General features: G+C 40.7%; 1 protein-coding gene and 1 long non-coding RNA gene across 4 annotated transcripts; both read left to right on the top strand.

The window, feature by feature from the left end:
- The first annotated feature begins 8 nt into the window (after positions 1-8).
- NDUFAF5 (NADH:ubiquinone oxidoreductase complex assembly factor 5) lies at positions 9-15,128 on the top strand. 2 transcript variants are annotated; one of them, XM_053284605.1, is made up of 11 exons: positions 9-319; positions 1,439-1,479; positions 4,734-4,797; positions 5,712-5,759; positions 5,861-5,964; positions 6,485-6,524; positions 8,027-8,224; positions 11,564-11,624; positions 13,377-13,460; positions 14,339-14,421; positions 14,816-15,128. In XM_053284605.1, the coding sequence occupies exons 1-11, from the start codon at positions 80-82 to the stop codon at positions 14,903-14,905; spliced, it is 1,053 nt and encodes a 350-aa protein (XP_053140580.1). In that variant the 5' UTR covers positions 9-79; the 3' UTR covers positions 14,906-15,128. The 2 variants fall into 2 exon arrangements, with proteins under 2 accessions (XP_053140580.1, XP_053140581.1); XM_053284606.1 differs by lacking the exon at positions 5,712-5,759 and having other exon boundaries at positions 10-319.
- A 3,253-nt stretch (positions 15,129-18,381) lies between these two features.
- Positions 18,382-24,988, top strand: LOC128339999 (uncharacterized). Of its 2 annotated transcripts, XR_008313392.1 has the most exons (5): positions 18,382-18,880; positions 19,781-19,892; positions 22,232-22,289; positions 22,409-22,476; positions 24,791-24,988. It is a non-coding gene; the product is annotated as an uncharacterized LOC128339999 (long non-coding RNA). The 2 variants fall into 2 exon arrangements; XR_008313391.1 differs by lacking the exon at positions 18,382-18,880 and having other exon boundaries at positions 18,893-19,892.
- Positions 24,989-27,274: the final 2,286 nt, after the last annotated feature.

Raw genomic sequence — 27,274 nt, 5'->3', positions numbered from 1 at the left:
CCACGGCCGGAAGAGCCCGATTCAGACCGGAAATGAGACAGCGCCGGTTCTTGTGCCCTGTGGTGGATGGAGAAGGGGGATGATGGGCGTCCGCGTGCTGACAAGGGCGTCGCGCCTTTCCCACCTGCCGTTGTTAAGTGTAGCAAAGGGCTCCGCGCCTTGTTCCCGCTCTGTCTCCCGCCCGTGGGCGTCAGTGGGGTCTCGTTCCGCCACGGGGCCCGGAGCCCTCAGCCCCTTTGATAGGCAACTGAAGAGAAAGCAAAAGAACTGGGCCGCAGCGCAGCCCGAGCATAAGCGCTGCGAATACCTGCGAGAAGAGGTAGGAGGGGAGTGGCGGCGGCAGCGGCAGGAGAAGTTCCTGGCTTTCTCAGACCCCAAGAGGTCCCAGGGACTTAATGTTCCTACAGGGCCTCCCAGGAGTGTAGCTGTAATTGAGCAGATGGGTTCAAAGAACCTGGACCCCCAGTTTCTGAGGGCCCCCCAATGCCACTTCTTCCTATCTTCTTCATTATCTTTCTCACTAAAGGACCGCCAGAGAGAGGGATGAACAAGGTCCCCTCTCTCCTAGTTACACTTCTGGGGTCTCCTTTTCTCTAGCTATGTCCCTGCTCCCTCCTTCTCTCCCCCCCCCCCGCTGGTTAGTAAATTTAGAAGTATGATAATATACACTAATAGTGCAAGAAAAGATGACTTGGAGAAACACAGGTACCTACTATACTTGTCTCTTTGCACACACACACACCCCGCCCCAAGTCTCTCTTCACTGATAAGGTTGTTAACAGCTTCAGCGAGATGGTTTAGAGTGATAAAATAGCATGGAGAGCAAGGGTCAAAGCCTTCTCCCCAAAGCCGATTCATTATCTCGTCCCTCTGTAGCTAATTTTAAGGTCTTTAAAAGGTAAGTAAAGTGTGCCATCAAATCGATTTTGACTCCCGGTGCCCACATTGTATGAGATGATGCCTTTCAGCATTTTCCTGTATTGTTGCTGCCTGATATAGTACCAGTGGGGATTTTAACCCGCAACCTTCTGCTTGTTAAGCATTTCGCCTGCTGTACCATTTAAGGTGACTCTTAAAAAGGTTCTGGGAGATAATCCACTTGTATATCTCCCAGTTGTGTGCAAGTGGGAAATCCATAGCAGCTGCCTAGACACTACAGCAGCACATTGGAACCCCAAGATTTCTGGAAAGTCTCTCTCTGTTGAATTAAAGGAATAGGCAAAATTGCTTGTTTCTGGAGCAGGGAACTCTGTGTGCAAGAAGAAAGGATGGATCTGTGAGGTATTCCTGATCGCCAAATCCTGGTTGGTTTAATTGATTGATTAATTAGTGACCACGTAGATTCTCTCCAGGAATCCTGCTTTAGTATGGTCAAAATAAAGTGATGCCAATCAAAACTATTAGCAATGCTATGGATGCTATTTTTTGTTGCTTGCAGGTTGGCAGTAGGATAGCGGATCGTGTGTTTGACATAGCCAGGTAAGATATTGGTGTACCTAATTTGTGTTGATTTTCCACAAAAAGATCTCCCCAGTTGGGCAGAATACACAGTTTTAAAATGTAAGTAGGTAACAAGTTAAATGCCCCTGAAAGTTTGAGTAGCAAGCTACACTGTAAGAGGATTGACTAGAAATTGGATTTCTGCCATGGTAAAATGGATACTTGTCCTTAGGATTTGATTCTTGGCAGGGTGGATTTGATTTAAATCAAACTGATTTAAATCACGATTTAAATCACGATTTAAATCACTAGCAGGGTGGATAAAAATAAAAAAAATCCAATTTAAATCAAAAAAATCGGATTTTTTTGATTTAAATCGGATTTTGATTTAAATCAGATTTTTTTTTATTTTTATCCACCCTGCTAGTGATTTAAATCGTGATTTTAATCAGTTCGATTTAAATCATATCCACCCTGATTCTTGGACTGTTGGGGTTGGCAAAGGAACATAATTTTATTCGGGCAAAAATGTTTTCCACAGTTATTACAGAGTCTACTGTGGAGGTGTCCAGCAATTCCTCTTATAGGATTAGATTGGATCACTTTCAGTTTGTGGCTCCTGAGGATGTGAACAAACTGCTTTAGATTGTGCATCCTACAACCTGTTTGCTTGACCCTTGCCCATCTTGGCTTATTTCATCTGTTAATTGTGTTATTGGAGGGGGTCTGGTAAATAGTATAAATGCTTTTCTGAGGGAGGGCAGGATGCCTCCTTGTCTTAAGGAGGCTATTTTTAGACCTGATTTGAAAAAACCTTCATTGGATCCTTGGAGTTAGCTAATTACAAACTCATTTCCAATTTTCTGTGGTTGGGCAAGGTGATTGGGCGAGTGGTGGCCTCTCAGCTCTAGGCAGTTTTGGATGATGCAGATATCTAGACCCATTTCAAACCAAGACAGCCCTGTTAGGCCCAATGGATGATTTCCAATGGGCTATTGACAGAGAGAGTGCGACTCTCCTGTTCCTTTTGGAACTCTCGGCAGCTTTTGATACCATTGACCATGGTATCTTTCTGGATCACCTGAGGGATGTGGTATTGAGTAGCACTGTTTTGCAGTGGTTCCGTTCCTATCTCTCTGGCACGTTCCAGATGTTGCTTGGAGTGTCGCTTGGAGACTGGTGCTCTGCAAAGCAAGAATTAAAGTATGACGTTCTACAAGGCTCCATACTGTTTCCAATTCTCTAAACATCTACATGAAATCACTGGGAGAGATCATCAGGAGGTTTGGTGCAGGGTGTTATCAGTATGTTGATGACACCCAGACATATTTCTTCATATTGACTTCACCAGGAAATGGCATAACTTCCCTAAATGCCTGCCTGGGGGCAGTAATGGGCTGGGTGAGGAATAACAAACTGAAGTTGAATCCGGATAAGATGGAGGCAACGTTCCCTCTAACAGGGATTCTCAGATGTTGTTGACCACAACTCGCATAATCCCCAAGCAAAAACAATTGCAGCTGGGGATTCTGGGAGTTGTAATCAGCAACATCTGGGAATCCCTGTTAGAAGGAACACTGGATGGAGGTACTGTGGGGGTTTGAGACCCGAGGGATGGTTTAGATTTGCCTGTTGTGGGTAGGTTATACTCCCCCAAAAGATAGCATATGTAATTTGGGAGTACTCGTGTATCTAAATCTCTATCAGGTTGAGTCAGTGGCCAGGAGCACTTTATATCAGCTTTGATTGATGCGTCCATTTCTGGAGGTAAATGACCTTAAAGCAGTGGTGCATATTCTGGTAAACTCCAGGCTTGAGCAATGCTCTATTTGGGGCTGCCTTTGAATGTAGCCCAGAAACTACTATTGGTACAGAATGTGGCAGCCAGATTGGTCTCTAGGATAACCTGAAGGGACCATATAACACCAATTTTTTTAAAAAAAAAAAAACTGCACTGGCTGCCGATATGTTTCCGAGCAAAATACAAAGTGCTGGTTATTACCTATAAAGCCCTCAGTGGCTTGGATCCAGGATACTTAAGAGAGCACCTTTTTGTCATGAACCCTGTCACCTATTAAAGATAACTTGTGAGATTTTTTGAACTTTTTATTCTGTTTTTACTCTATTTGTTGTGCTTTAAGTTGTGTATACTGCCTAGAGATGCACGTATCAGGCAGTATATAAATGTAATTTTAATGTGTGAGATGGAAATACCTTGAAAGAACTTTCTTTCATTCTTCCCTTATTAACGTTGCTATTATCACTGAAATATGACCTGTATTTCTCTGGAAAAAGTCAGCAATAGTAGAGGAAAGCAACTGAGTATTCAGCATTAACCATACTGATTTTTAACAGCAGCTATGAAATTAAATTGTGTCTTGTGAAATGGTGCTAACAATGGTTGCTAATTTTAACAAAGAGTGAATTAACTTCTACATCTTAACATATTGACTGACATCCAGACTACTACTCCATTCATATGCCAAGACTTGTCATTGTGCAAGAGGGGCAGGAGTGGTTTTTGACAATGCCCCCTTCCCTCTGCAGACATCTGTGGTTCCTGAAACTATCTCCCTGAGGGTCCCTCAACACGGGGTGGGGTGGGGTTGGGGTTGGAGAGGGAAGAGAGGATTGCCAAAAATACCAGATGCCTCCACACAAATGCAACAGAAAACCCTGATGAGTCAGTGGAGGGTTAGTTTGGATGTTGACTATTTTTTAGATGAACTATTGATTTTAGTAGACTTTGACACAAGATATTTAGGGTTGAGGCATTTGTGTAAACTAACAACCTAATGGGTTATAAACCTGCAGTTGTTAGAGTAAGTTTCCCATCAGCCAGTTTTAAGTGGAGCAGCTAATTTCTGGAAGCTGAATCCATGGTCTTCCTCTTCTGTTTCCTAAAAGTGTGATAAAATTTCTCTGATGAAAACATAGCTATTTGTGTTTAATTTTGAGTTAGACCTCATGAATTGTGATAATTACTGCATTGATATTAAAGCAGATGCTGGCATTGCTCTTCTGACTAAACCAGGTGCAGTAGAAGGGCATGGTAGTGGTACATACTTATTGAGGAAGGGATTTGAGCATTTTTGTAGTGTTGGATGTGATAAGATCACATATTTGTTCTGTTTTACAGTTGACAAGTTCAATAGGACTTTCTCGCAAGAAAGTATAGATACGATTTCAGTTGCATCTAACCGGGAAAGGAAAAACTTCATAAAGCGTTATATATATTATATAGTTAATTGAATTGCATCTTTGCAAGTTAGCTCTTTTTGTTGTTATAAAAGGACTTTTCCCCTTGCTCTGGACCTTGGCTGTGGAAGAAGCTACATAGCTCAGCATTTCAACAAGGTATGATTTCTCAGATTTTATACATGTACTGTAAACTTGAGTTGCCTGGACTGAACAAACACTGAGTTTAGTCCTAATTAGCCTTGAAATGCGCTGCTAAATGTTACAAATTTACTTAAGATGCTAAAAGTTCTAGTAGCAATGCCAATTCTGTTACCCTAAATAATTTAAGCATTGTTACACAGAATACCCTATTAATAATCCAGTCCTATGCAATGACTGAAGCAAGCTCCATTGGCTTCAGTGGGATTTACTTCTGAGTAAGTGTCCATAGGATTGCCACCTAATTCTAATGGGTTGGGCTATTAGTAGATATAACTTTTCAACAGAAACAACAAGAAGTTCTCAATATAGATTAGGAGCTTTGCTCCACCACCACAATAAATAAACTAAAGTAACTGACAATGTGAGGAAGAATATTTGATATGATTGATAAACTTCTTTGAAATTAGGTTTGGTATGAAACAGTTGCATTGCTTTTAACCTCATTGATCTATTTTTTTAAAATACTAATTTGAAAGAAAGAAAAAACATCTCATGTAAGAAACCATGGCCCATACATCCCATGCTGTCTTTCAACACAATAAAGTGCAGGTATACTGGAAGTGGTGGCTCTCTTATATTTAGCAGGTGGATAAAAACTCTGTCTACACGGCCTGGCATAGTGTTCCTCCCTGAGGCTGTTGTTGGTGTGTTCCTTTTCAGATTGCAAGCCCCTTTCGGTCACTGAGCCATCTTCTTCCTTTTGCTGTATAAACAGCTTTGAAAATGCTTGTTGAGAAGCAATATGTAAATATTGCTCTTGTTTTTCCCAGTCCAGCATGTTTGCCTCATGTTTTTCTCACTCCAGCATTTGCAGTAAAGCAAAATTGGTAAAACAATTGGAGACAACCTGTGATCCATTTTTGTTTCAGGATGTTGTTGAAAGGCTTTTTCAAGTAGATGTTGCTGAAAATGCTCTGGTAGGTGGTTGCATGGTACTTGCTTGCTAATTAATACACAGTATTGAGAAAAACACAGGCTTAACTGCAGTACTAATCAACTTGTATTCTAATCTAATTAGAAAAATACAATAGAATCCGAAATACCTACAGTCAACATTGTAGCAGATGAAGAATTCCTGCCTTTCAAAGAGAACGCCTTTGATCTTGTTGTCAGTGGGTTGAGGTAATTAACCATTGAACTAGATTAGGTAAAACGTGTTTATGGTGCAGTGTTTTTTCTGGCATCAGCTCGCAATTTTAAAACTTGTCTTAAATCCAAATCTTGTACATCAGCATTGTTCTCTATATGTAACTAAAATAATGTGTATAGGTTGTAGCAAGGTTACCAAGAGGTCTGTGCGTGCACACTGGGATCTGATAAGTCCCAGTGCACATGCAGAATACCAAATAAAGTATTTTGTATCCTTACATGGAAGCAGGTGCTACTTGTTAGTCTCCAAAACATGTAAATGTTGCACAGTACTATTAAGCATTTCTAGCTGTTTTCAGAAATGTTCATAATAGTTGGCTAATATTTTATATTTATTTGTTACATCACAGTCACTGTCTTAGTGTGTCTCTTTGGTGTTTGTACTTTGTACCTCTCTACCAATAGACCAACATATGTTACCTGCCTGAAACTTGTTGTGTAGGTAAAGTTGTATGCCTTTAACTTATATTGTTCTTAAACTGTTTATTTTTAGCTTGCATTGGGTGAATGACCTACCCAAAGCCTTGCACGAGGTAAGCATATATTATTTTATGTATTGTATTTATACACTGCCCCAAACTTCCATCTCTGGATAGTTGACAGCAACATAAAATAAAAATTAAAACCTTAAAACAAGTCTAGTTAATAAGGTTAGGTGAACAGATGTCTTTAGAGACTTTTTAGAAGTTGTTACAGATGTGGAGATTCTTATTTCTGTAGGGAGACATTCCAGAGTATTACTCTCCCTTTTAATTTTTTAAAAAAAGTTTACTCTAACATTCTGTTAAAGAAATGCTCAAGGCAACTTAGAAAAAATACAGCCAGTTAACAATAACGGAACAGTATAAACAACATCGAAACCAGAGATAGGAGCAGCAGATAAAGAATAGTCCACCATTTGGTAAAAGACATCCCATAACCAGGAGAAGCCAAGAACCTTATAGGACAAAAATTGGTCTAAAAGGGAATGTTTGATGTAATGTCAGAATGTCAGCAGAAAAGCAGCATGATGGGCCTTACTTGGTAGGGAATTTCACAGTTGAAGATGGAAATAAGTGGGAAATAAAAAGACATTTTATCAAACACTTGAACCTGTTAGAAAATTAAATATCTAAAATTTGAGTCTGAGGTGCCCACACCTGTTAGGGTTTGTGGGCAAGCTACTTCAGTGTGCGTTTGTCTATGTATATGTGTATTGCAAAGTATTTCAGGAGCTAGCTCACTCTGATTACAGCAGAAGCAAACGGGGTCTCTGGGGCAAAAGCTTGTAAATTTGTTTATTTATTTATTTTTGCATTTATATACCGCCTTTCGTTAAGACAACCCCAAGGCGGTTTACAAAAGTTAAAACATACAATAAAAAGACAATAAAAACATCAAGCTAAAAAGTATAAAAACATATAAAAACAATACAACAGATAAAAACACACAGAAGCAGCAGTAAAAACGATTATGTAAAAGCCTGGGTAAAAAGCCTTTACAAGTCTTTACAAGCTTTCTAAAAGCCGTGATGGAGTCCAAGGAACGACTGATAAATGATAAGCATGGAGATTGACTTAAGGTTAAACTAATCTACTTTATTTAGGAGTACATGATGATAGGAAAGACCTATACCCTAGCTGCTAGCTATGTGGTGGCCAGAGAGTGTTTTGGGAAGAAGGAAGTCATTCCCAGGAAGTTACTGAGTACATTGTATCAAGGAGGAGTCATAGAAGCAGAGCTAAAGCCGGAAAGAGGAGGAGACCCTAACTGACAACATCCAGTGTCCCTAGGGATCATGAGGGTTATTGGTGCAAAAGGTCCAACATAACAGATATATCCTGTTTTTATCTTTGCATTGCTTCTGCTTTTATATTTTATTGATCTCTTTATATTTGTTGACAACTTTGGGGACCTTTAGGTAGAAAAGTGGGGTACAAATTGAAGTCATTTTGAAGTAATGGCTTCAGAACCAGATTTGAAATCTTTTACATTACTTTGACAGAAGAACCTTGGTTTATTAATGACTTGCTTTAATTATGGTGACTTATTTTAGATACATGAGGTGCTGAAACCAGATGGTGTATTTGTTGGTGCCATGTTTGGAGGAGACACACTTTATGAGCTTCGCTGCTCTTTACAGCTCGCAGAACTAGAAAGAGAAGGTGGATTTTCTCCACACGTATCTCCTTTTACTGCTGTCAATGACTTGGGACATCTACTGGGCAGAGCTGGCTTCAACACACTGACTGTGGTAACTATCAATTACAGGAAAGGGACAGCCCGGAAAAGTATTACAGGTGCCAACTGACAGTCTTTTGTTGTATACAAAGCACTCTGCAAGTTCTAAATTGCAGTGAGTTTTACCATAAGCGTCAGTATTATTGAACCAAATTAAAGGGGTTTCATCTACATTGAAAAAAATTATGCTTCATAAATGAATTGGAAGTTAAATTGGGAGAATCACCTTTAAAGATAGGCAAGATGGAATGGACAGCATCATACAAACCATAATTTACTTTTCTATAATGTTATGAACTTAAAAGAATTTCTATGAGGATGCTGATTAAATCAGTATATCATGTTATGAAGAAACGAGTGTTGTTTTAAAATATTTGTACAAAATTAGTTGAACAAATGTTAAGTTCTGGTTTGTTTATGTAAAAGACATGGTAAGTATAGCTTGGTCACTAAAGAGTTAACATAAGGATGTTCTCATGCAGAGCCTAACTCAGGCTAGGTTAGGCTGCACGTGTGTAGCACCGGGATCCATGCAGATCCCAGTGCTCCAGACAAACCTGACACTATTTTTAAGCCTAGCTTTTAGCTAGGGTTAAGGGCACAGCTACCAGGATTGTATGTCACCTTGGGCATGTCACTACAGTGCAGTGTATATTCTCAGGTGACGAGCACAGTGCATTGTGGGATACCCAGAGTCCAGGAAGTGTCATCCTGACCTCTGAAAATCTGCGCTGCATGGAGCAGCACAGATCGTGTAGGAGCACAATCCACACCCCCACCACCATTGAGTGACTGTCAGGGGTGGGGGAAGATAAAGTTTGCACAGCCTTCTTCCCACCTGTGCTTCCTGCCTCCCGGGCGTTTGTATACCTTTTATAAGTTCTGCTGCCAGGGTTTTGAGGGACTTTTAAGAATTGACCTCAGGCCCAAGTCGGACCTCCGTGTTCTTCTTTTGTGTGTGTCTGGGCGGGGTGGGGGCACCAGTGCTGCCAGGAATCTCTCTTTCCCCACAGCATTCAAAGGACCCACTGGCATGCTGGCCCTTTTAAGTAAGGCTTCAAGTGAAGTTGTATCTTTTTCCTTCTAAAAACCTCTATACTGGGCCCCCTCATAAGATATTAGGTCCAGACTCTGGAATAACGTAGCTGCACTAACTTTTTTTTAATAAGAGCAGCCCTTGGGTTGCCCAAAAAAGTCTGTTTGGAATGTTGGGAGGAGATGAGAGTTAACACATTTTCCCCCCCATGAGTGCATTCATTATTTTTCCATGAGTCATTGATTCTGACTCTCAAGAGAAGTTGGTAGAAGATAGTGTCCAGCTCCTTAAGAGAAAAGGGCTGGTTTGGAGTTACGCTCAGGTTAGAGCGGAGGAGAGAGCCTAGCTCTCTGGCAGAGTGAAAAGGCTAATCTCTGTTAAGTAGGAAACAAAATCCAATAACACTCAAGGGTATTTTCTTTAAGAAATAGTGTAACTACCAGGCATACCATTCAATGTCAAGTTGACAAATATGAGCTTCAAATTCATATCTGTAACTAGGTTAAGCAAGAATACACTAAAACCTTGAAATAAACTTATAAATAAAAGCTTTAGATTGATTGATTGATTGATTTTTGTCATTGACCAGCAATAATAATCAAACAACTGCCAACAGTAATCAGATAGTGAGTTCCTTATGGATTTCACAGACTACATAACAAAACTTGGCCGCATTCCAAGACACGGTGTCTTTAAAATTTGACAGCAAGTAATTTAAATAAAACTCATCAGTGTGGCCAGGAAATTGCATTGAAAACAAGGAAATAAAATTGATTCGAATATCCTTGTAAAATGTGCAGTAAAGTAATACATGTGCAGTCGTTTCTATTTCTCCCGAGCCACAAGGGCAGAGGCAGGCTGAGTATGGTAGTTTCTTAAACTTCCCCTCTAAAACTGCAGCCGGGAGTGCATTTAGCCGAGCAAGGGTCATGGCTCTTCTGAATTTTGCTGCTGTTAAGCTGATTAGGTATTCAGCAGGTTTTATGTTTGAAAACTGATTACCTATATAAATCCCTCTGGGCAGCTTAGCTGACTCTTCTTGCATTTCTATATCAAATGCATGCTGTTTGATGGCCTCTATTGCTTGGTCATACCCCATCCTGATAAGCTCCTCCTGGGAAAGGCTATAAGATTATAGCTTATGTTTTAACGCCACCTTCCATCTCAAAGCGTAACTGTCTATAAGGGAAAGAGGAGCCAAGCCCACTTGAAAGAATAACAGCTTCAACCAAAATATAAACATACTCAGCCAGAGTCTGATTTCTAGTCTAAAAACTCCTGCCTCACATCTTAAAGCTATATTGGGAACACAGCATGGCACTTGGAATATTGTTCTTAAAAATTTGGTTTGTACTACTTCCAAATGGATAAAATTCTCATAGGGGCCAAGTTGGGCACCATAAAGGAGCTGTGGGTAAAAGCTTTAGAATTATAGTTTTTACATACAGTGTGATCAAGTCTCTTTTCTACCAACATCTACACACCTAGCCTCTCCATAAGTTACCAAAAGCAACACAGCGTAAGCAGAAGTGCAAGACAATTAATCTGTATAGGAGGAAAGCCTTAGAGAAAGGCATTGGAGTCATAGGGGATCCAAAAAACATCATGCATGTGTGGTAACTGTTTTGTTACTGAGTGAGCTCTCGAACAGCTGCACCAAAAAAGAAAGGAGAAAAGATCTGCAAGAAGATCTACTGCCCTCGGCACCCAAGGTTCACTGTTCCATATTCTTAAGTAAAAAATCAAAACTAATTAAGGTGATCTCCCTCACTTCTTTCAATTAGGATCTTACTTTTGGGGGTGGGTGGGTGAGAGTATGACATGTATTTTTCACCCAGAAGAACAAGTTCTGTTACCTGTCCTCTCCCCTCTTGCAAGCACCATGCAGTCTTGCCTATCCCTGGGTGTGCACGTTCTCTCTCATGGACACACACACACGGATACTTTTTTCTTGGCTTCAACCTCCCATGGTTTGCTGCCTACTCAACCCATTTTCATCTGTCTGCTTCAGTCTTGTCTGTTCCCTCTTCTTTTTAAAACAGTTTTCACGTCCTCTTCTCACTGAGCTTTCCCCTTAACCTGTGTAAGCAGCACTAAATGCTAGCTTTGCATGAAGTTTTTCTCTATCCAGACTAATTCTTCTTCCAGTCGTTCCTATCAATGTTCTGTTTGAGAGCTCCCTCCCGTGCTTTGTTGCATGATACCATGTCTAACCAGCAGGCAATAGTCATTAGTCCTATTGATCTATAAATGGTATGCCACCTTGCTCTGAGAAATGTTAGTTAACTTGAAAAACCTAAATCTTACTATTTTTAGGATACTGATGAAATCCAAGTTAACTATCCTGGAATGTTTGAAGTTATGGCTGATCTGCAAGGCAAGTTGTCATTTTTAAATAGTGAATTAGCAAAATGGTTATTTTTGGAGGAGCAAATGTCAAATTAACATTAAATTTAAATTATTGTGTAATGGCTTAAGATGCACACAGAATTGTGAAATGTGTCAATGGGAATCCATACTATCTTTTGAATTAACTCTGTATTGGAGGGATTAATAAGTAGTACATGGTATAGAAATTACACACCCTATATATCTATCCATGCACAACATATTAGATGCTAAATACTGGTGAACAAAATCTTCTTATGTCCTGTTAAGATGGATAGCATCCTTCTCTGAATTTCTGTCAAATTCCTGAAACGTTGCAGAGACATGTTCCAGCTCACAGACCTACAGCAACAAACTGTCTACCTCATAAATGTTTTCTGCAGGTGTGTCAGTGCAGAATGTTTTTGGTACCATTTACACTACCCTTGGGTTACAGGTTATTGAACTACTGGGGTCACTTCCATTGATTGTGTGTTAACTCACAATTATGACAGGGCTCCAGCTTACTAAGATGTATACTGCTAACTTAAATAGTTACTAAATAGTTAAAGTGTTTTAATTTAGCTCCCTTACGAATCTCCAGTCTAAATTTAGATGAAGCTGAATTGCCATTTCTGTGTTTTCTTTTAATAAAAATAATTCAATTAATCCTTTTGACAATTGGGGTTTCTGTATTACTGTCGATAGATAGATATCCTTTATTATGGGCATTGACCAAATAAACAATCATCATACAGTTTACGACAGACACAGAGCTTACATCAAAGTAAGCATCTCTTTGTGTATTTTACAAGCTATAAAGCAAAATTTAGCCACATCTAGAGAAATGAAATCATTGTAATCAGACAAAAGGTGCTATAGATAGAACATATCCATATGGCCAGGATGATTTACTAAAAAAGCAAAATGAAACTCTTTCGGATATCCTTATGAAAGAACAGTAGAGCAAAAATATGTGCAGTTGTTTCAATGGCACCTGTGCCACAAGGGCATAGCCGAGCAGTATATGGTATTTGCTTAAATTTCCCATCTAGTACCACGCATGAGTTAAAGCCAGTAAGGGTCATTGCTCTCCTGAATTGCTATGTCGTTAAACAGTTTAAATAGCTTAAATAGACAGGTTAATTGGACAGAAATAGGCCTTTTGGAAGACTGGCTAGATTTAATTGCTCTTCAACATCCAATGCTCTCTGCCTAAGTGTTCTTTTGGCCTGATCAGGGTCCATCTTAATAAGTTCTTCCTGTGAAAAGCCATAAGAGTATAATTTCTGCTCTAAATACCTTCCACTTTGGATCAAAGTTATCAACTAGGTGTCAGAATTATGATGTTTGATATTTGATCAAATTTATATGGAAACAAGCTTACATAGAAGGGAAGAATATTTTCTGAAAAATTTCCTCCATTAGCTGTTTGGAAGGTGTGTTCACCTCAAAGCAGTGGTTCACTCAGATATTGTTGTAACATACCTGTCAAATAGTAGCTTTGTTTATAATTGGATTCTGCTATTAATCTTGGTGCTCAATAAGTTGCCCATCTGAAAGTGCACTGTTGGTACAAACTGTAAGCAAAGCCTACAGCTTTGCTTACTAAGTAAATTTTTTTGATTTACATAATTGTTCCAAGATAACGCCAATCTGTTCCTACACGAAAGTGCTGTACTATTGATCTAAAATTCACACAAAATGTGAAACTCATGGTGTATGCTGTATCTTTTTTTTAAAGCCTGAAAACTATTTTTAGGTATGGGAGAAAGTAATTGCTCCTGGAGTAGAAAACCAATGCTACACAGGGAAACTATGTTGGCCGCGGCAGCAGTATACAAGGGTAAGTGCAGTTCAAACTGGCATGACCTCATCTGCTGAGAGGTGTTTTCAGTGTTGGTGTAAGGGGTATGAATTGGACTAAATGGGATTTCGAGCTGCAGTTGGCGCTAAACATGGTTCTGCCATATTTCATCAACCTTGCAAATAAGTGCTTCAGGGCTGGTTGCCCACCCCTTGCTGTGTTCTTTGCTCTCCACCATGTAGCACATAAGCTGCTTCCCATAGCTACAGAAAGACGACAATACCTTGCCAATCTTGGTTCTGGCTTCGGGCATAAGACCATCCAAGAAAGGGGCACATGCAGCTACGACAGGCAGAGAAATGCAGCACATCAGCATGATGGTTGCATGGGTTATTTCTGTAGCCCTTAAACAACTTCAAGGAGAAAAGATTGACCAGGAAGCATAGCACAATGAAGTGGGAAGTAGTTGCTGTTCATCTGAGGAAATGGGCCAGTTTCATGTCTGAGCTACATGATCCATAGCTTGTCAGTATCTACTAGTAGAACAAATGTAAAGGAAAGGTTGTGCCATTGAGTCGGTGTTGACTCCTGGAGACCACCATGTGGTTTTCTTGGTAGAATACAGGAGGGGCTTTACCATTGCCCTCTCCCATGCAGTATGAGATGATGCCTTTCAGCACCTTCCTATATTGCTGCTGCCTGATATAGGAGTTACCCATATTCTGGGGGAAACACCAGAGGGGATTCGAACCAACAGCCTCCTGATCTCTAGACAGGTTGCTTCCCCGCTGAATCATCTACCTGCTTGGGTAATAATGTGTTACATTCTACTTGTAAACTAAAGATTTTGACTGAATTGGATTAAACTTGTTTCTACTGTGTTTTTAAAATCTGTAATATACATGTTTCTTTAATAGAAATGTATGGAAATGATGATGGGACAATACCTGCCACATTTCAGATTTACTACATGATAGGTTGGAAATTCCATGAATCGCAGGTAATGTATACCCTATTCTGTTATGCATGCGATGCCTTAAATAAGCACATTGTATACCCGGACTGCTCAACTTCGGCCCTTCTGCAGATGTTGACCTACAACTCCCATAATCCCTGGCTATTGACCAAGTGGATGGGGACTATGGGAGTTGTAGTCCAAAAACAGCTGGGGGCCTAAGTTGAGCAGGCTTGTTGTATACTAAGTATTCAATTGCATTCCTTGTAGAAGGAAATAGTTTTAGGCTGCAATCCTGTCCATACTTTCGTGGCAGTAAGCCCCATTGAACACAGTGAAACTTCAAGTAAACAGGCACAGGGATATAACTGCAAGTGACTTTATTTAACTTAGTTTAATCGTTTTGAATACATAAAATGACAACTTCATCTTCTTTCAGGCAAGACCAGCCCAGAGAGGTTCTGCAACAGTGTCACTTGGAGATCTGAGAAAAATAAATGAATTGATTCCAGGAGGGAAAAAACTATGACATGTGGAGAAACAGTGGCAGATATATTGGACTTGAGCATTGTGTATATTGATTCTGAGGTGGCAGTAGGTTTTTCAACCTATTTACCTCAGTGCCTAGAAAAATGCAGTATACTCGTGTTCATCACCTCACTAACTGTGTTTTATGTAAAATGTGATTGTATCGAGTTGTGGGTTTGTTTTTTTTAAGTGTAAAGCCAAATAAAGTGATACAATAATGCTTATGGACAGAGTGAGATGCTTTTCTAATATAAAAAATTAAGGGATGGCAAGCAAGGGATTGTGTAAGTGCTGCTGTCTTGCCACAGATTAGAAATACCACTGTTCCTCATCGCATCAGTGGAATGAAAACTCCATTGGCCATGGATAGTTTCAAAGAAGGGCCTCTAAGCAGTGCTTTAAAAGGTTGACTTTGGGCACAAAAATCAAGCATACATTTTATAAGCATAATAGTGGATGTGAACATCTGTGCAAACTTAAGTTAATTCATGTAATGCTTTACATATGACAGTTTACATTGCCTGCCATGAATTAATAAGTATTGTTGTAACCACAGTTCATAAAACACATTAAAGCATAATAAAACAACATAAAACATAACAGCTAATGCATAATGCTTAAAGAAAAATGGATGACATAAGAAAGTAAACATAAGTAGCTAAACAACGTTCATTAAAATAGAGATATAAACCGAAATACCATACTGAAGTTACAACTCGGTTGTAACAAGAGCTAGAACTACAACTTAGCCAGTTGTGTAGCAGGGCTAGCAAATACAGTACTCGCCCTAAATTTATAAGACAATAAGGCAAAAATGGCTGCTTGATAACTAATATAATGAAACACATCTGCCAGCAAGTAACAGACGCATTCTCGTTCAGAACATGTGAATTGATCAATAATCTGACACAGGTTTTTTTCTTGTATTCCATAGAAGGAGCAGTGTAGGATGTAATGTTTAATGTCCTCCATTTGCCCCTGGCCTCAGGGCGCATAGATGCTGTGTGATGGGAACTTTGAGAAATACACCCTCAAGATATGCCAAGGACATAGTTGGAAAACGTTAACTAGTAAATGCCCTCCTTAGAGGTGTGCTGGTGGGGTTGAATAGGTACTACAAAGTGGGTGGCTGTGTGTTGTATTTTTGAAATGAGGATACTATAGGGAGAACTTGTAATTGACCAAACCAGTGTCTCTTTTGGTAATCGTGCAAATCAAAGATTTTTCCCTAGCCCAGGGATTAAGTTTCCTCTAGTGAAAGCAGAGAATACAGTTGTTGAATATGGGATGGCATATCTGCCCACTGACGCCTCTCTTGGTAGTGCCAATAGCATGACTTAACTAGATGGTCTTCTGGAAGGTTGTCAAGTTTCTTAAAATATTTCAGCAGTATCAGATGGACTCTTAACAGAGATTGAGGGCATCCCTGCCTCCATTCTTAGATGTATAGCAGTGGTGCCCGGGGGACAACCCAGGATTTTCCTCAGGAAATTATTCTGGTCAATTTCTAACTTCTCACTCACTTTCATATTCCACCCTCAAATCTCTGCCCCATTCAAAAGCTGCAGAGTTACTTTGCTCTGGAATATTTTGAGTGCAGGAGCTATTAATTGCCCGCTGGCCCCCAAGAATAATAATTTTAAAAGGATCCCCACTAGACTCCATGCAGTTAATAGGGCTGCATTAAGATGGACTGACCATTATAAAGATCTCTGAAAAGAGAGACAAATATTTAAAGGAGGGGCATTGTTCAATTTACTGAGAGTTAATTGTCCATCTGTGTTTGGTTCTACTGGAACCAAAAACTACCACATTTGTTTATCATAGTTGGTCCTCAATTTCTCCTCTCTGCAGTAATCAGCCAATCCGAACAGCATTCATCTAAGCCTGTTTTCAGTACAAGAAATAAGTGCCATATATCAGCATGCATCAAGATCAAGACTTTGCACCCATTAAGTGAGAAGAATTCCAAAGAGTCCATGGCCTGTACTATATCATTGGTATAAAAATTAAAAAGGAGCCAGTAGACAGCCCTGTTCGACTCATTGGTTTAATAAAATAGGGTTGAATAGTGATCCTTATTGGCCCACTCTTGCTCTGGCCGTTAAGAGTGCAGTTCAATTGGTAACCTGAGAAGCTAACTGTCAATGTCAGTCGTCTTAAGCTTTTCCCAGAATCTAGCTCTATCTAGAGTAAAAAGCTGATGAAAAGTCAATAAATGCAACATAAAGGTGTTTTTAATGCCATGAATTAAAGGTAACGTGAGATGGATCAACTGAAAGTGTGAAGTCATGCTACTCAATCAGTTTGCTTTAAATAGAAGGCACAAATTTCTTCTTCTTATTGTTATTTATTATTATTACATTTATATCCCGCTCTTCCTCCAAGGAGCCCAGAGCAGTGTACTACATACTTGAGTTTCTCTTTCACAACAACCCTGTGAAGTAGGTTGGGCTGAGAGAGATGGGATTGGCCAGCTGCTTGTTTACATTTAGACAGGTTTGTTCGCCCTTCTTCCTACATAGGAAGAAGATGGCCTGTCGTCAGCCCAGGCAATATAAGAAACAGAAGTGTGACTGCAATACGTGAACACAGCTGGAACCAGCCATGTCAGTATTCCTTCAACCACTCAAACAACAGAAATTGCTACACAGGAGTTTGTGAACTCCCTAATTCATATGCCAGTTCTTTTGTGTGAGTGTATGATTACAGGTTAGGAAAGCTGACAGCGAGAGGAAAGTAACTGTGTGAGCTTGTCCTTAGGATATATTACTGCATTTGTGGCTTGCATTTATGGCTTGTGAGTGAGCTGTTGAGGTGAGAACTTCAGGGTCAGTCTGGGACAAAGATCAGTTGGGCAGTTAGCCACTTAATTCTAAGGGGTGTTCTTGGAAAGTTCAAAGCCATCAGATCACTTGGTATCCTTGATTAGGCTTACTATCCCTTTCTGATTGCTTTGTGTGATTTACACAGAGCTGTATTTTTCAGTCTCTTTTGTGTGCTTCCAGTCCATAGAGCAGTCTGTGAACTGGAAATAATGGAAGAGTTGGACTGGAAAGAAATGTAGCTCCATGCAAATCATAGGAATTTACCTGTAGCAAACTTTGACCTCTGTCAACACTAGTAAGAAAATGGTAAGGCAATAAAGCATCCTTATGAGGGGATGGTTATTTTAACACATTTTATCCCATCCTTCTTACATAGAGCTCAGTGTAGCATTCTCCCTACCCCTGCCATTTTATCCTCACCACTTGGGATAATTCATTTCCACAGCTGAGGTGAGGTTTGAGCCTGAGTTCCTTCTCCAAGTCAGTCATTGTTATACTATGCTGCCTGTCATTCAGTGTTAGAACTCCTGAGATCATACTATTGATAAAGGAATGATGGTATACAGAAAGAAATCTGTCCTGTTCCTTCATATCAGAGGAAGTCTAATGTGTAAGCCATGCAAACCCAGATAATTAACTGAAAGAAATTTTGAGGAAAATTAAGCAGACTAGAGGCCACGACAAATCCTATCCCAAAAATCCTTTAGATGAACAGAAATCTTAAATTATCATAATTGTTTGTACTCGGTGGTAGAACTGAGATTCTCCCTCAGTGGAGGAGTGTATCTATCCATAGATCAGGTTGCTCCTTCGACCTGCTCCCAGAGAGGGGCCAATAGCAAAACAGCTCAGATAACCCATGTAGGAGAGGAATATCCACTGCCTTCCAGTTTCCGCCCTGTCTGGCTCTAGAACAGGAGCCTCGGTGCCTTATCTGTCCCTGTATCTCTAGGAAAGGAAAGAAGACAGGACATAGCTGCATCAGCCAGCTGGGATTTTCATTTTTAACCAGGCAAAACCCGTTTAATCACTGGGACAGCATGAGAAGCAGCAAGAGAGAGGCTTCCTTTTTGGATCAGTCTGCCGCTTACATATGTTGAGAGTTGTGCAAACCTCAGGCAGATTCTTGAGTCGCAACCAAAGAAGAGGTGGGTCTCTAAGGTACAGCCATGGTCTCCCAACTGGGTAGGACCCTGCTTGCCATTCCAGCTTAGCAGCAGCTGCAATCACAGCGCGCGCCCCCCGATAGTGGGGAATTGGTTGTGTACACAGGTGATGTCGGGGGCTCAGGCAGTCCCACAATCACCCCTGAAAGCCTGGAAGAGGGTCATAAAGTTCCCAAGGGCCAGAATATGTGGCCCAGATGTAGTGAGTTTTGACAGTCCCCAACAGCTCCAGGGTTCAAGGAGCTCAGTGCCAGTGTGGGTGGATGAAACCCCCTAATATATTCAAGTCTGGTTCAAGGAGCTGGTCCTAGAAGAGGTTCAGAAGCAATGGAGAGGCCTTCTTGCCAGCACAGGAGAGATACCCCAAAGCCAGGAAAAGCCTCCATTACAGAAGCCTCAGGGCTCCCCTGACTCTGCAGTGCAAGCTTCTGCAAATAGGGGGTGATGACCACTGAAAAGAAGCTGAGAGGCCCCTGTTCACTCCCGCGAGGGCTCTAATCAGGAGTCTAGGCCAACCAGATCATCTGGGGTGTGGGGAGTGTAACAAGATTAATACACTCAAGTAGCAATGAGCTTTTTTGTCTTGCTTGAAACCTACCACCTTCAGGGTGGGCAGCATGGTTTGAAAACTGCCTACGGGCATGTTTTGAGGTTTATGTAAGCCCTTTCAATGCACACGGCCTTGGAATCTCTTTGGATTTACTATCCACAGACTTTCAAAGCAAGTGGTAGCTTTTGCTCCTCGCCCATTTCTCCCCCACCTCACTGCTCTTCCTGCAAGTGCAACGAATGCACCACCAGACCAAGGATAAGTAAACTAATGCCTTGCCTCTCTGAGAAGTCTCCTCATCCCTTCTTTTTCTCTTCTTCCCCACCTTTAAGCACTTTTCTCTGCAAGCCTTAAGCCAGGCTCTGATCTAAGCACCTTAGTGAATCCGATCTACCTTCAATTTGGACTTTAAGATAAATTACTTTCAGCAAGATTCTCGCTCAGGTGATTAACTAAGATTTTATTGCCTTGCCTAAACTAACTTTTGCCTTCAATTTTTTTTTTAAAAAATAGAATTTCCCCCTTCAAAATGCAATGGCAGGTAGGTATCATATTATGGAATAACACTGACACATATTTATAAAATTAATTCCCCCTGCATCGTTCAATTAAATCTCCAGTTTTGAACATACAAACTTGAATCAGCTGGCTTCTACAAATGATCATCCACTTTCACCAAGAGTAAATGTAGTTCAGAGCATTAGGGTCATGCATTGGGTCCTGTCCTTCTTCTCTATATTTCCAGCAGGGTTCCCACCTGGCATACTATGGTGCACTTGGGTTTTGATTGGTATCATTTTTCAGTAGTGAAGAAATTTTATCCATAACCATTGTAGCCCATATTCTGTGAACCATGCTCTGACATGTGCCTTTTTTTCTTCCAATGTGAGGCATTGACAAATTTCACTGATATAGTTATGAGGCTAAAGAGTTCTTTGTTTGAAGTAGTGAGTAGCGGTAAGTCCAATAAATAATTCATTGGGCTTAACTCTAGGTCTATGTTTAATATTGCTTTAATATGTTTAATATGAAGTTGTCCATGATTTGATTGTATATGAGGGAGCTGACCTGGCATGTATAACTGAGACCTGGTTGGGGGAGGCAAGTGGTCCAGTGTGGGCTCAGCTTCTCCCACCAGATTATTCTGTCATCGAGCAGGCTAAAGGATGTGAGGGGGGAGGGTGGAGTGGCTGTGGTAGATAAGAATACCATTTCCCTTACCAAGGCCCCTGTGAGACAGCTGACTTATATTGAGTGCATATTTTTGAGGCTGGGAACTAGGGATAGATTGAGGATTCTGTTGGTGTACCGTCCACCCCACTGCCCAACCGACTCCCTAACTGAGCTGGCGGAGCTGGTCGTGGAGTGGGTGTAATGTGCTCTATGTGGGGCTGCCTTTGTACGTAGTCCGGAAACTTCAGTGAGTTCAGAGTGTGGCTGCCAAATTGGTCTCTGGGGCAACCCGGAGAGACCATATTATGCCTGTTTTGAAACAGTTACACTGGCTGCCAATATGTTTCTGGGCAAAATACAAAGTGCTGGTTATTACCTTTAAAGCCCTGAATGGCTTGGGTCCTGCTTATCTAAGAGACTGCCTTCTTCTACATGATCCCCACCACACGTTAAGGTCATCTTAGGAGGTCCGTCTCCAGTTGCCACCAGTTTGTCTGGTGGCGACACAGAGGAGGGCCTTCTCTGTAGCTGCTCCTGGGCTGTGGAATGCACTCACAGCAGAAATTCGTAATTTGACATCATTGTTGTCCTTCAGGAGAGCCCTTAAAACCTATCTGTTTGGCCTGTCCTTCCAGGGTTTCAAATGATTGACTGTTCTAAACTGTTTTAAATTGTTGCCCTGATTTCCAGAGTTTTTACCTGTTTAATTGGTTAATTGTGTTTTAATAGTTTGATTTTAATTGTTAATTCATTTTAACTATTTTTATCATGCTCTAAACCACCCTGAGCCATTTTGGAAGGGCGGTATACAAATCAAATCAAATCAAATCAAAAAATCAATCAATAAATAGAATGTTTGTGTACTTGTAACCAAAATTTGTATATAAATGAACAAGACCACCACCAGTGATAGAAAGAGCCCCTTTCCCTGCTGCCTTTCCAACACAAGTGGGACATATCTGGATTTGCTGCAGCTAAGTTTGAGGGGGAAAGATGCCATCTGGTTAATATTGTATAAATTTCCTCTTTGATGTTTAAAGAAGAAAACATTGAGTAGGACTTCTAAATATTTTTCCATTGATTGTCAGTGACTTCTTGGTCTCAGTCTTGTGCCCATCTCTTTTTATATCATAAAGTACAGTCCATTTCTCATTTAATAATTTAATAATACATCATATATTTGAGAAAGCAGTCCTTTGTTATATGCATTGTTGTCCATTGTTGTTGTTGTTTCCAAAAAAAGGTTTTAGAACGAGTAAGATTTTTGAGTATGGGTGTTATCATGTGAGTTAATTGAATATATTCATACCAAGGGAGATGGGGATTTTTTGTTTTGGCAATCAACTTTTGAGATTATCTTGTTTCCACTAACAAAATGATATAATTTTGTAAACCCGTGTTTTCTACGGTACTGAAAAGATTTAACTTGTACTCCAGGTGTTTTTTTTTAAAGGTTGACTGTGAATTGGGGTTATAGGTGATGGGGATGGAGTTAATATATGATGCCATTAGTCCCAAATTAGAATGATGTTTAATAAGTATGGATTGTCCTTGCACGTTGATGGTCTGCTTTTCCAGGTTTGCCATGATATTTCTTTGATGTTGTACAGATAGGAAAACTGATTCTCCAAGTCCCTGTCCAGTCAGCGTGAGATAATATAAGTTTAGGTAAGCACGAAAGTATTGTGGAGTCATAGTATAGTTGTAAATCTGGATATTTTAAATCTCCATTACTTGTTTGTTGTTTTAGTATCACTCTTTGTATTCTTGGTTTTTTATAACTCCAGATAAACTTGTCCCGTATCTGCTGTCATTGTGAGACCTGGGCTTTAGAAAAATAAAAAGAGGATTTTTGGTAAGATTATTACTTTTATTAAATGAATTTGTTGTAGCCATGATAAGTTTAAAGAATTCATGTTACAGAGATCTTGCTCAATCTTTTGAAAGAGTGGTACATGGTTAATCCCAATGAGTGAGGCACCATAAGTAGGTATCCAAATACCTAATGACTTCCACTTTTCTCTTGCCCATTTGAGTTGTGTCTCGTTTTGTAGCCATAAATTTTCTTCCACTGACGAATTATAATTAGCAATTATGGTTTTACTGATATTGATGCTAAAACCTGATGCCTTCTTGAAGTTTTCTAAGATACTTTTTATACTCAAGATTGCTTGGTTTGAATTGGTTAGATATAGAGTAATGTCATCTGCATAGAGACTAATCTTATGCTCAACTTTCTTAATTTTAAGTCCTTTAATTTTTATTGATGATCTCATTGCATTCTCCAAGGGTTTGAGGGAAAGGACAAACAGAAGTGGGGATAATGGGCAGCCTTGTCTAGTGCCCCTCTGAAGTCTTCTGAGTATAGACCGTTAGCCAATACCTCGCTTGTCGGGGTATCATGTAAAGAATTTATTATTTTAAATTTTGATCCAAATACAAGTTTATCCAGTAGGTGTTGTAGATAATTAGGTTCTAGCTTGCCAAAAGCCTTTTCAGCATCCAAAGCGAATATAGTGAGAGGAATTTTGTTCCTTTTAGCATAGTGTATAATATTAAAGGTTCTTCTTGTGTTATCCACTAAACTCTTTTATAGATAAATCCCGATTGGTCAGAATGTATATAATGAGCAATAACGTTGGTCAGTCTTTTCGCTAATATTGTTGTGAATAGTTTAGTGCCTTGATTTAACAGTTATATTGGACTATAAGATCCAGGATTTATAAGATCCTTATCTGACTTGGGAATTACCACTAAATGGGCTTCTTTCCAGGTCTGTGGGATTTTGCCTTTATATAAGGCATCATTAAATAGTATAGTAAGCAGGAACGGAGTGAGGCTGGCGGTGGCCCATGTGCAGCTGCCACCACAGCCCCCTGGCCCTACCCCCTCACCTGAAGTCAGATGCGGGGCACAGCTAGCCCTGCCCCCACATTTGACATCAAATGCAGGGGCGTGGTCTCCCTTCCAAATGCAGCCCCATTTGGAAAGGAGATCGGCTCGTGCTGCATTGGGCAGCATGGGCCGGAATGACTCTACCTGCCTTAAAGGCTGGGAGAGCCGTTCCAGCCACGCTGCCAATGCAGCATGGGCAGATATCTCTCCTAAACAGGGCCTCGTGGCCCCATTTGGGAGGGAGATAGATCCACCCCACTGCATTGGCAGTGAGACCAGGAGCAGCTCTCCCTGCCTTTAAGGCAGGGAAAGTCACTCTGGCCACGCTGCCAACACAATGTAGACTGATTTCGGCTCCAAACGGGGCTGCACAACGCTGTTTGGGACTGAAATAATGCCCCCGCATCTGACGTCAGATGTGGGGGGCATGTCTGGGGCCACACTTGTGGCCCCTGATTGGTGGTGGCCCAGATTCTTTGAACCCGTTGGGCCAATGGTGGAAGCCCCTGATAGTAAGAGGTTTGTTGGGTTTGTATTTAAATGATTTGTAAAAGTCTATTGGGAAGCCATCTGATTCAGGACATTTGCCCAGTTTAGTGGATGTTCTAGCTTGAGCAATTTGTTTCTGAAATAGGATACTTCATTATTTTAGCATGCAAATATGTTATTTTAGTATGAAGATATGTATTTACAAGTTTAAGAATACTGTTCGGTTGTGGAGATTCCAAAGTATATAGATTTTCATAAAATTTAGTTAGTTCCTCCAAGATGTCTGTAGCTTTTGTTACATTCCTATGGTCTTTGGATGTACGTTGTCTGATTGTTTTAGATAGAATTTTATTATTTATTCTTCTAGCTAAGTATTTACTTGCTCTAGCACCTTTTTCATAATAGTTTTTCATAATAGTTCTGTCTTAAAAATAATAGCTGTTTCTGAATTCTAAGAAGTTCAGTTTTCATCTAGCTTTTTGGAATAGACTGTATTTTTTTACTTACTGTCTTCTTGTGTTCGGATTCTAGATTTTTAATAATTTGTATATTTCTCTCTCTGAGTTCCTGCATTTCAAGGCCTATGATGCTTGATTTATACACTCACCTTGAAGCGTGGCTTTAAATGTTTCCCAGATTGTTGGTTGATTTATTCCACAATCTGTGTTAAATTCCAATAATTGTTGGATTTTGTTTTCTAATTGTTTTACTATATGTTTATTGTTTAATAAAGATGTGTTTAATTTCAATAAGTTGCTTTTCTTTTCCTTTTCCTCAAATTGTAGCCATCCTGTGATCCAGTTACGATCTGACCAGATTTTATCTCCAATAAAAGCTTTTTGTAAATATAGCCGCATAGGGGCTGAGATATAAATATAATCAGTTCTGGAGTATGTTTGATGTCTGTTTGAATACAATGTATAGTTTCTTTCCAGTGGATGTAGTTCTCTTCATTTGTCCAATAAATTGAATTTTTCAGTCAATTGCATTAACATAGTTTTGCCTTAGTGTTGAGTACATTGTCTTGCTTTGTTGGAGGTGTCCTGAACTGGGTTCATTAATGTGTTAAAATCTCCTCCTATAATCCAGTTTTTAAAATTTGTTTTTTGTAATTAAAAAAAAAGTGGTTTGAGGAAAAAGTGGTGTTTGGTATTAGAGGCATAAATTGAGCCCAGTATCACAGGTTTATCAAATAATGTGCCCTCTTAAATATGTAAGATCCTGTTGTGTCAGCGTGCATCTTAGAAGGTCTAAAAGGGCAGTCTTTAGAGATTAATATGGCTACCCCTCTTGATTTAGATGTTCCTGATGCAATATATTGTTGTGGGAACATGGAATAACTGAATAGTTTTAAAGTTATTTTCTTTGTGTGCATTTCTTGCAGGAATACAACATCGGTTTGTTGTTTACACAACATTTTAAATAATTTAGAGTGTTTGACACATGACGCCAAGCCATTACAATTAACAGAAAGGATTTTTAAAGCATTCACCACTGTGCATTATCAAAAATATATTCATTATCCCATTCAGGGAAGACTTGTGTAATTTCTTGTAGGTGAAAGCTGAGCCAACTGATAATTAATTTTTTACAAAGGCAGCCTCACGTAGAGCACATTGCAATAGTCAAGCCGGGAGGTTACCAGCTGATGCACCACTGTTTTGAGGTCATCCTCTTCGAGGAATGGGCGCAGCTGTTGAATCAGCTGAAGCTGATAGAAAGCACTCCTGGTCATGGCCTCCACCTGAGATACCAGGGTGAGGCCTGGGTCCAGGAGGACTCCCAAGCTGCACACCTGCTCCTTCTGGGGGAGTGTAACCCCATCCAGCACAGAAAGATCTAACTCACCCCTCAGATTCTGAGCCCCCACAATGAGCACCTCCATCTTGTTTGGATTCAGCTTCAATTTATTATCCCTCATCCAGCCCATTACTGCCTGTAGGCAGGCATTTAGAGAATGAGTGCCATTTCCTGAAGATGAAAAGAAGTAGATTTGGGTGTCATCAGCATAAACCTCCTGATGACCTCACCCAGCGGTTTCATGTAGATGTTAAAAAGCATTGGTGACAGAATGGAGCCCTGAGGGACTCCATATAACAGCTCCCGTTTTGAGGAGCAACTGTCACCAAGCTCCACCATCTGAAATCTACCCGAGAGATAGGAACGGAACCACTGCAAAGCAGTGCCCCCTATCCCCAACTTCCCCAGGCGATCCAGAAGGATACCATGGTCGATGGTATCAAACGCTACCGAGAGATCCAGAAGAACCAGCAGAGTCACACTCCCTCTTTCGATTCCCTGGTAAAGGTCATCTGTCAGGCCGACCAAGGCTGTCTCAAGCCCATAGCCAGCCCTAAAGCTAGTTTGAAATGCGGAGGAAATCAGTTTCCTCCTCCAAGACTGCCTGGAGCTGGTCGGCCACCACCCTCTCAATCACCTTGCCCAACCAAGGGAGATTGGAGATTGGCCTGTAGCTGTCCATCACTAAGGGATCCAGGGAAGGCTTCTTTGAGAGTGGTCTAACCATTACCTTCTTCAGGCAGGGGGGCACTGTACCCTACCTCAGCGATGCATTTATGATATTAACTAGGCCACCTCCAGCAATCTCCCTGCTAGACAGAAGCAGCCAAGTCGGGCAAGGATCCAGAGAACAGGTGGTAGGCCGCACCGCCCCAAGCAGCTTGTCCACACCCTCAGGAGTCACAGATTGAAACTGATCCAATCTAATACTGCAAGAGGGATTGCTGGACACCTCCTCCATAGACCTTGCAGAAACAGTGGAGTCCAAGTCAGCCCGAATAAAGGAGATCTTATTTGCAAAGAACCCATTAAAGGCATCACAGCAGAGCAACTCCAGGGACTGATTTGACATAGAAGGAGCAGAAACCAAACTCCTCACAACCCGGGATAGCTTTGCCAAGCGTGAACCTGCAGCCGCAATGCGAGCAGACCAGAATCTCTTTTTCGCTGCGCACACTGCCACCGCATAAGCCTTCAAATGGGTCACATGCTGTATCCTGTCAGATTCGAACCGAGTTCTCCTCCACTTGCGTTCTAGTCGCCTAGCCAATCCCTTCAGCCCCCGCAGCTCCTCAGTATACCAAGTGGCCATTTTTTAAGCAGGTCAGAAGGGATGCTTGGGAGCAATCGTGTCTACTGCCCTTTTGAGTTCCCTGTTCCAGGTTCCCACCAGGGCATTGACAGAATCTCTGGCTGCACCAACGTCAAAATCCTCCAAGGCCTTTTGAAATCCCACTGGGTCCAGCAGC

Source organism: Hemicordylus capensis, chromosome 1, assembly GCF_027244095.1.
Source record: "Hemicordylus capensis ecotype Gifberg chromosome 1, rHemCap1.1.pri, whole genome shotgun sequence".
NCBI classification, from domain to species: Eukaryota; Metazoa; Chordata; class Lepidosauria; order Squamata; family Cordylidae; genus Hemicordylus; species Hemicordylus capensis.
The sequence above is the reverse complement of the archived record's forward strand: the minus strand, read 5'-3'. Positions and strand labels throughout refer to the sequence as shown.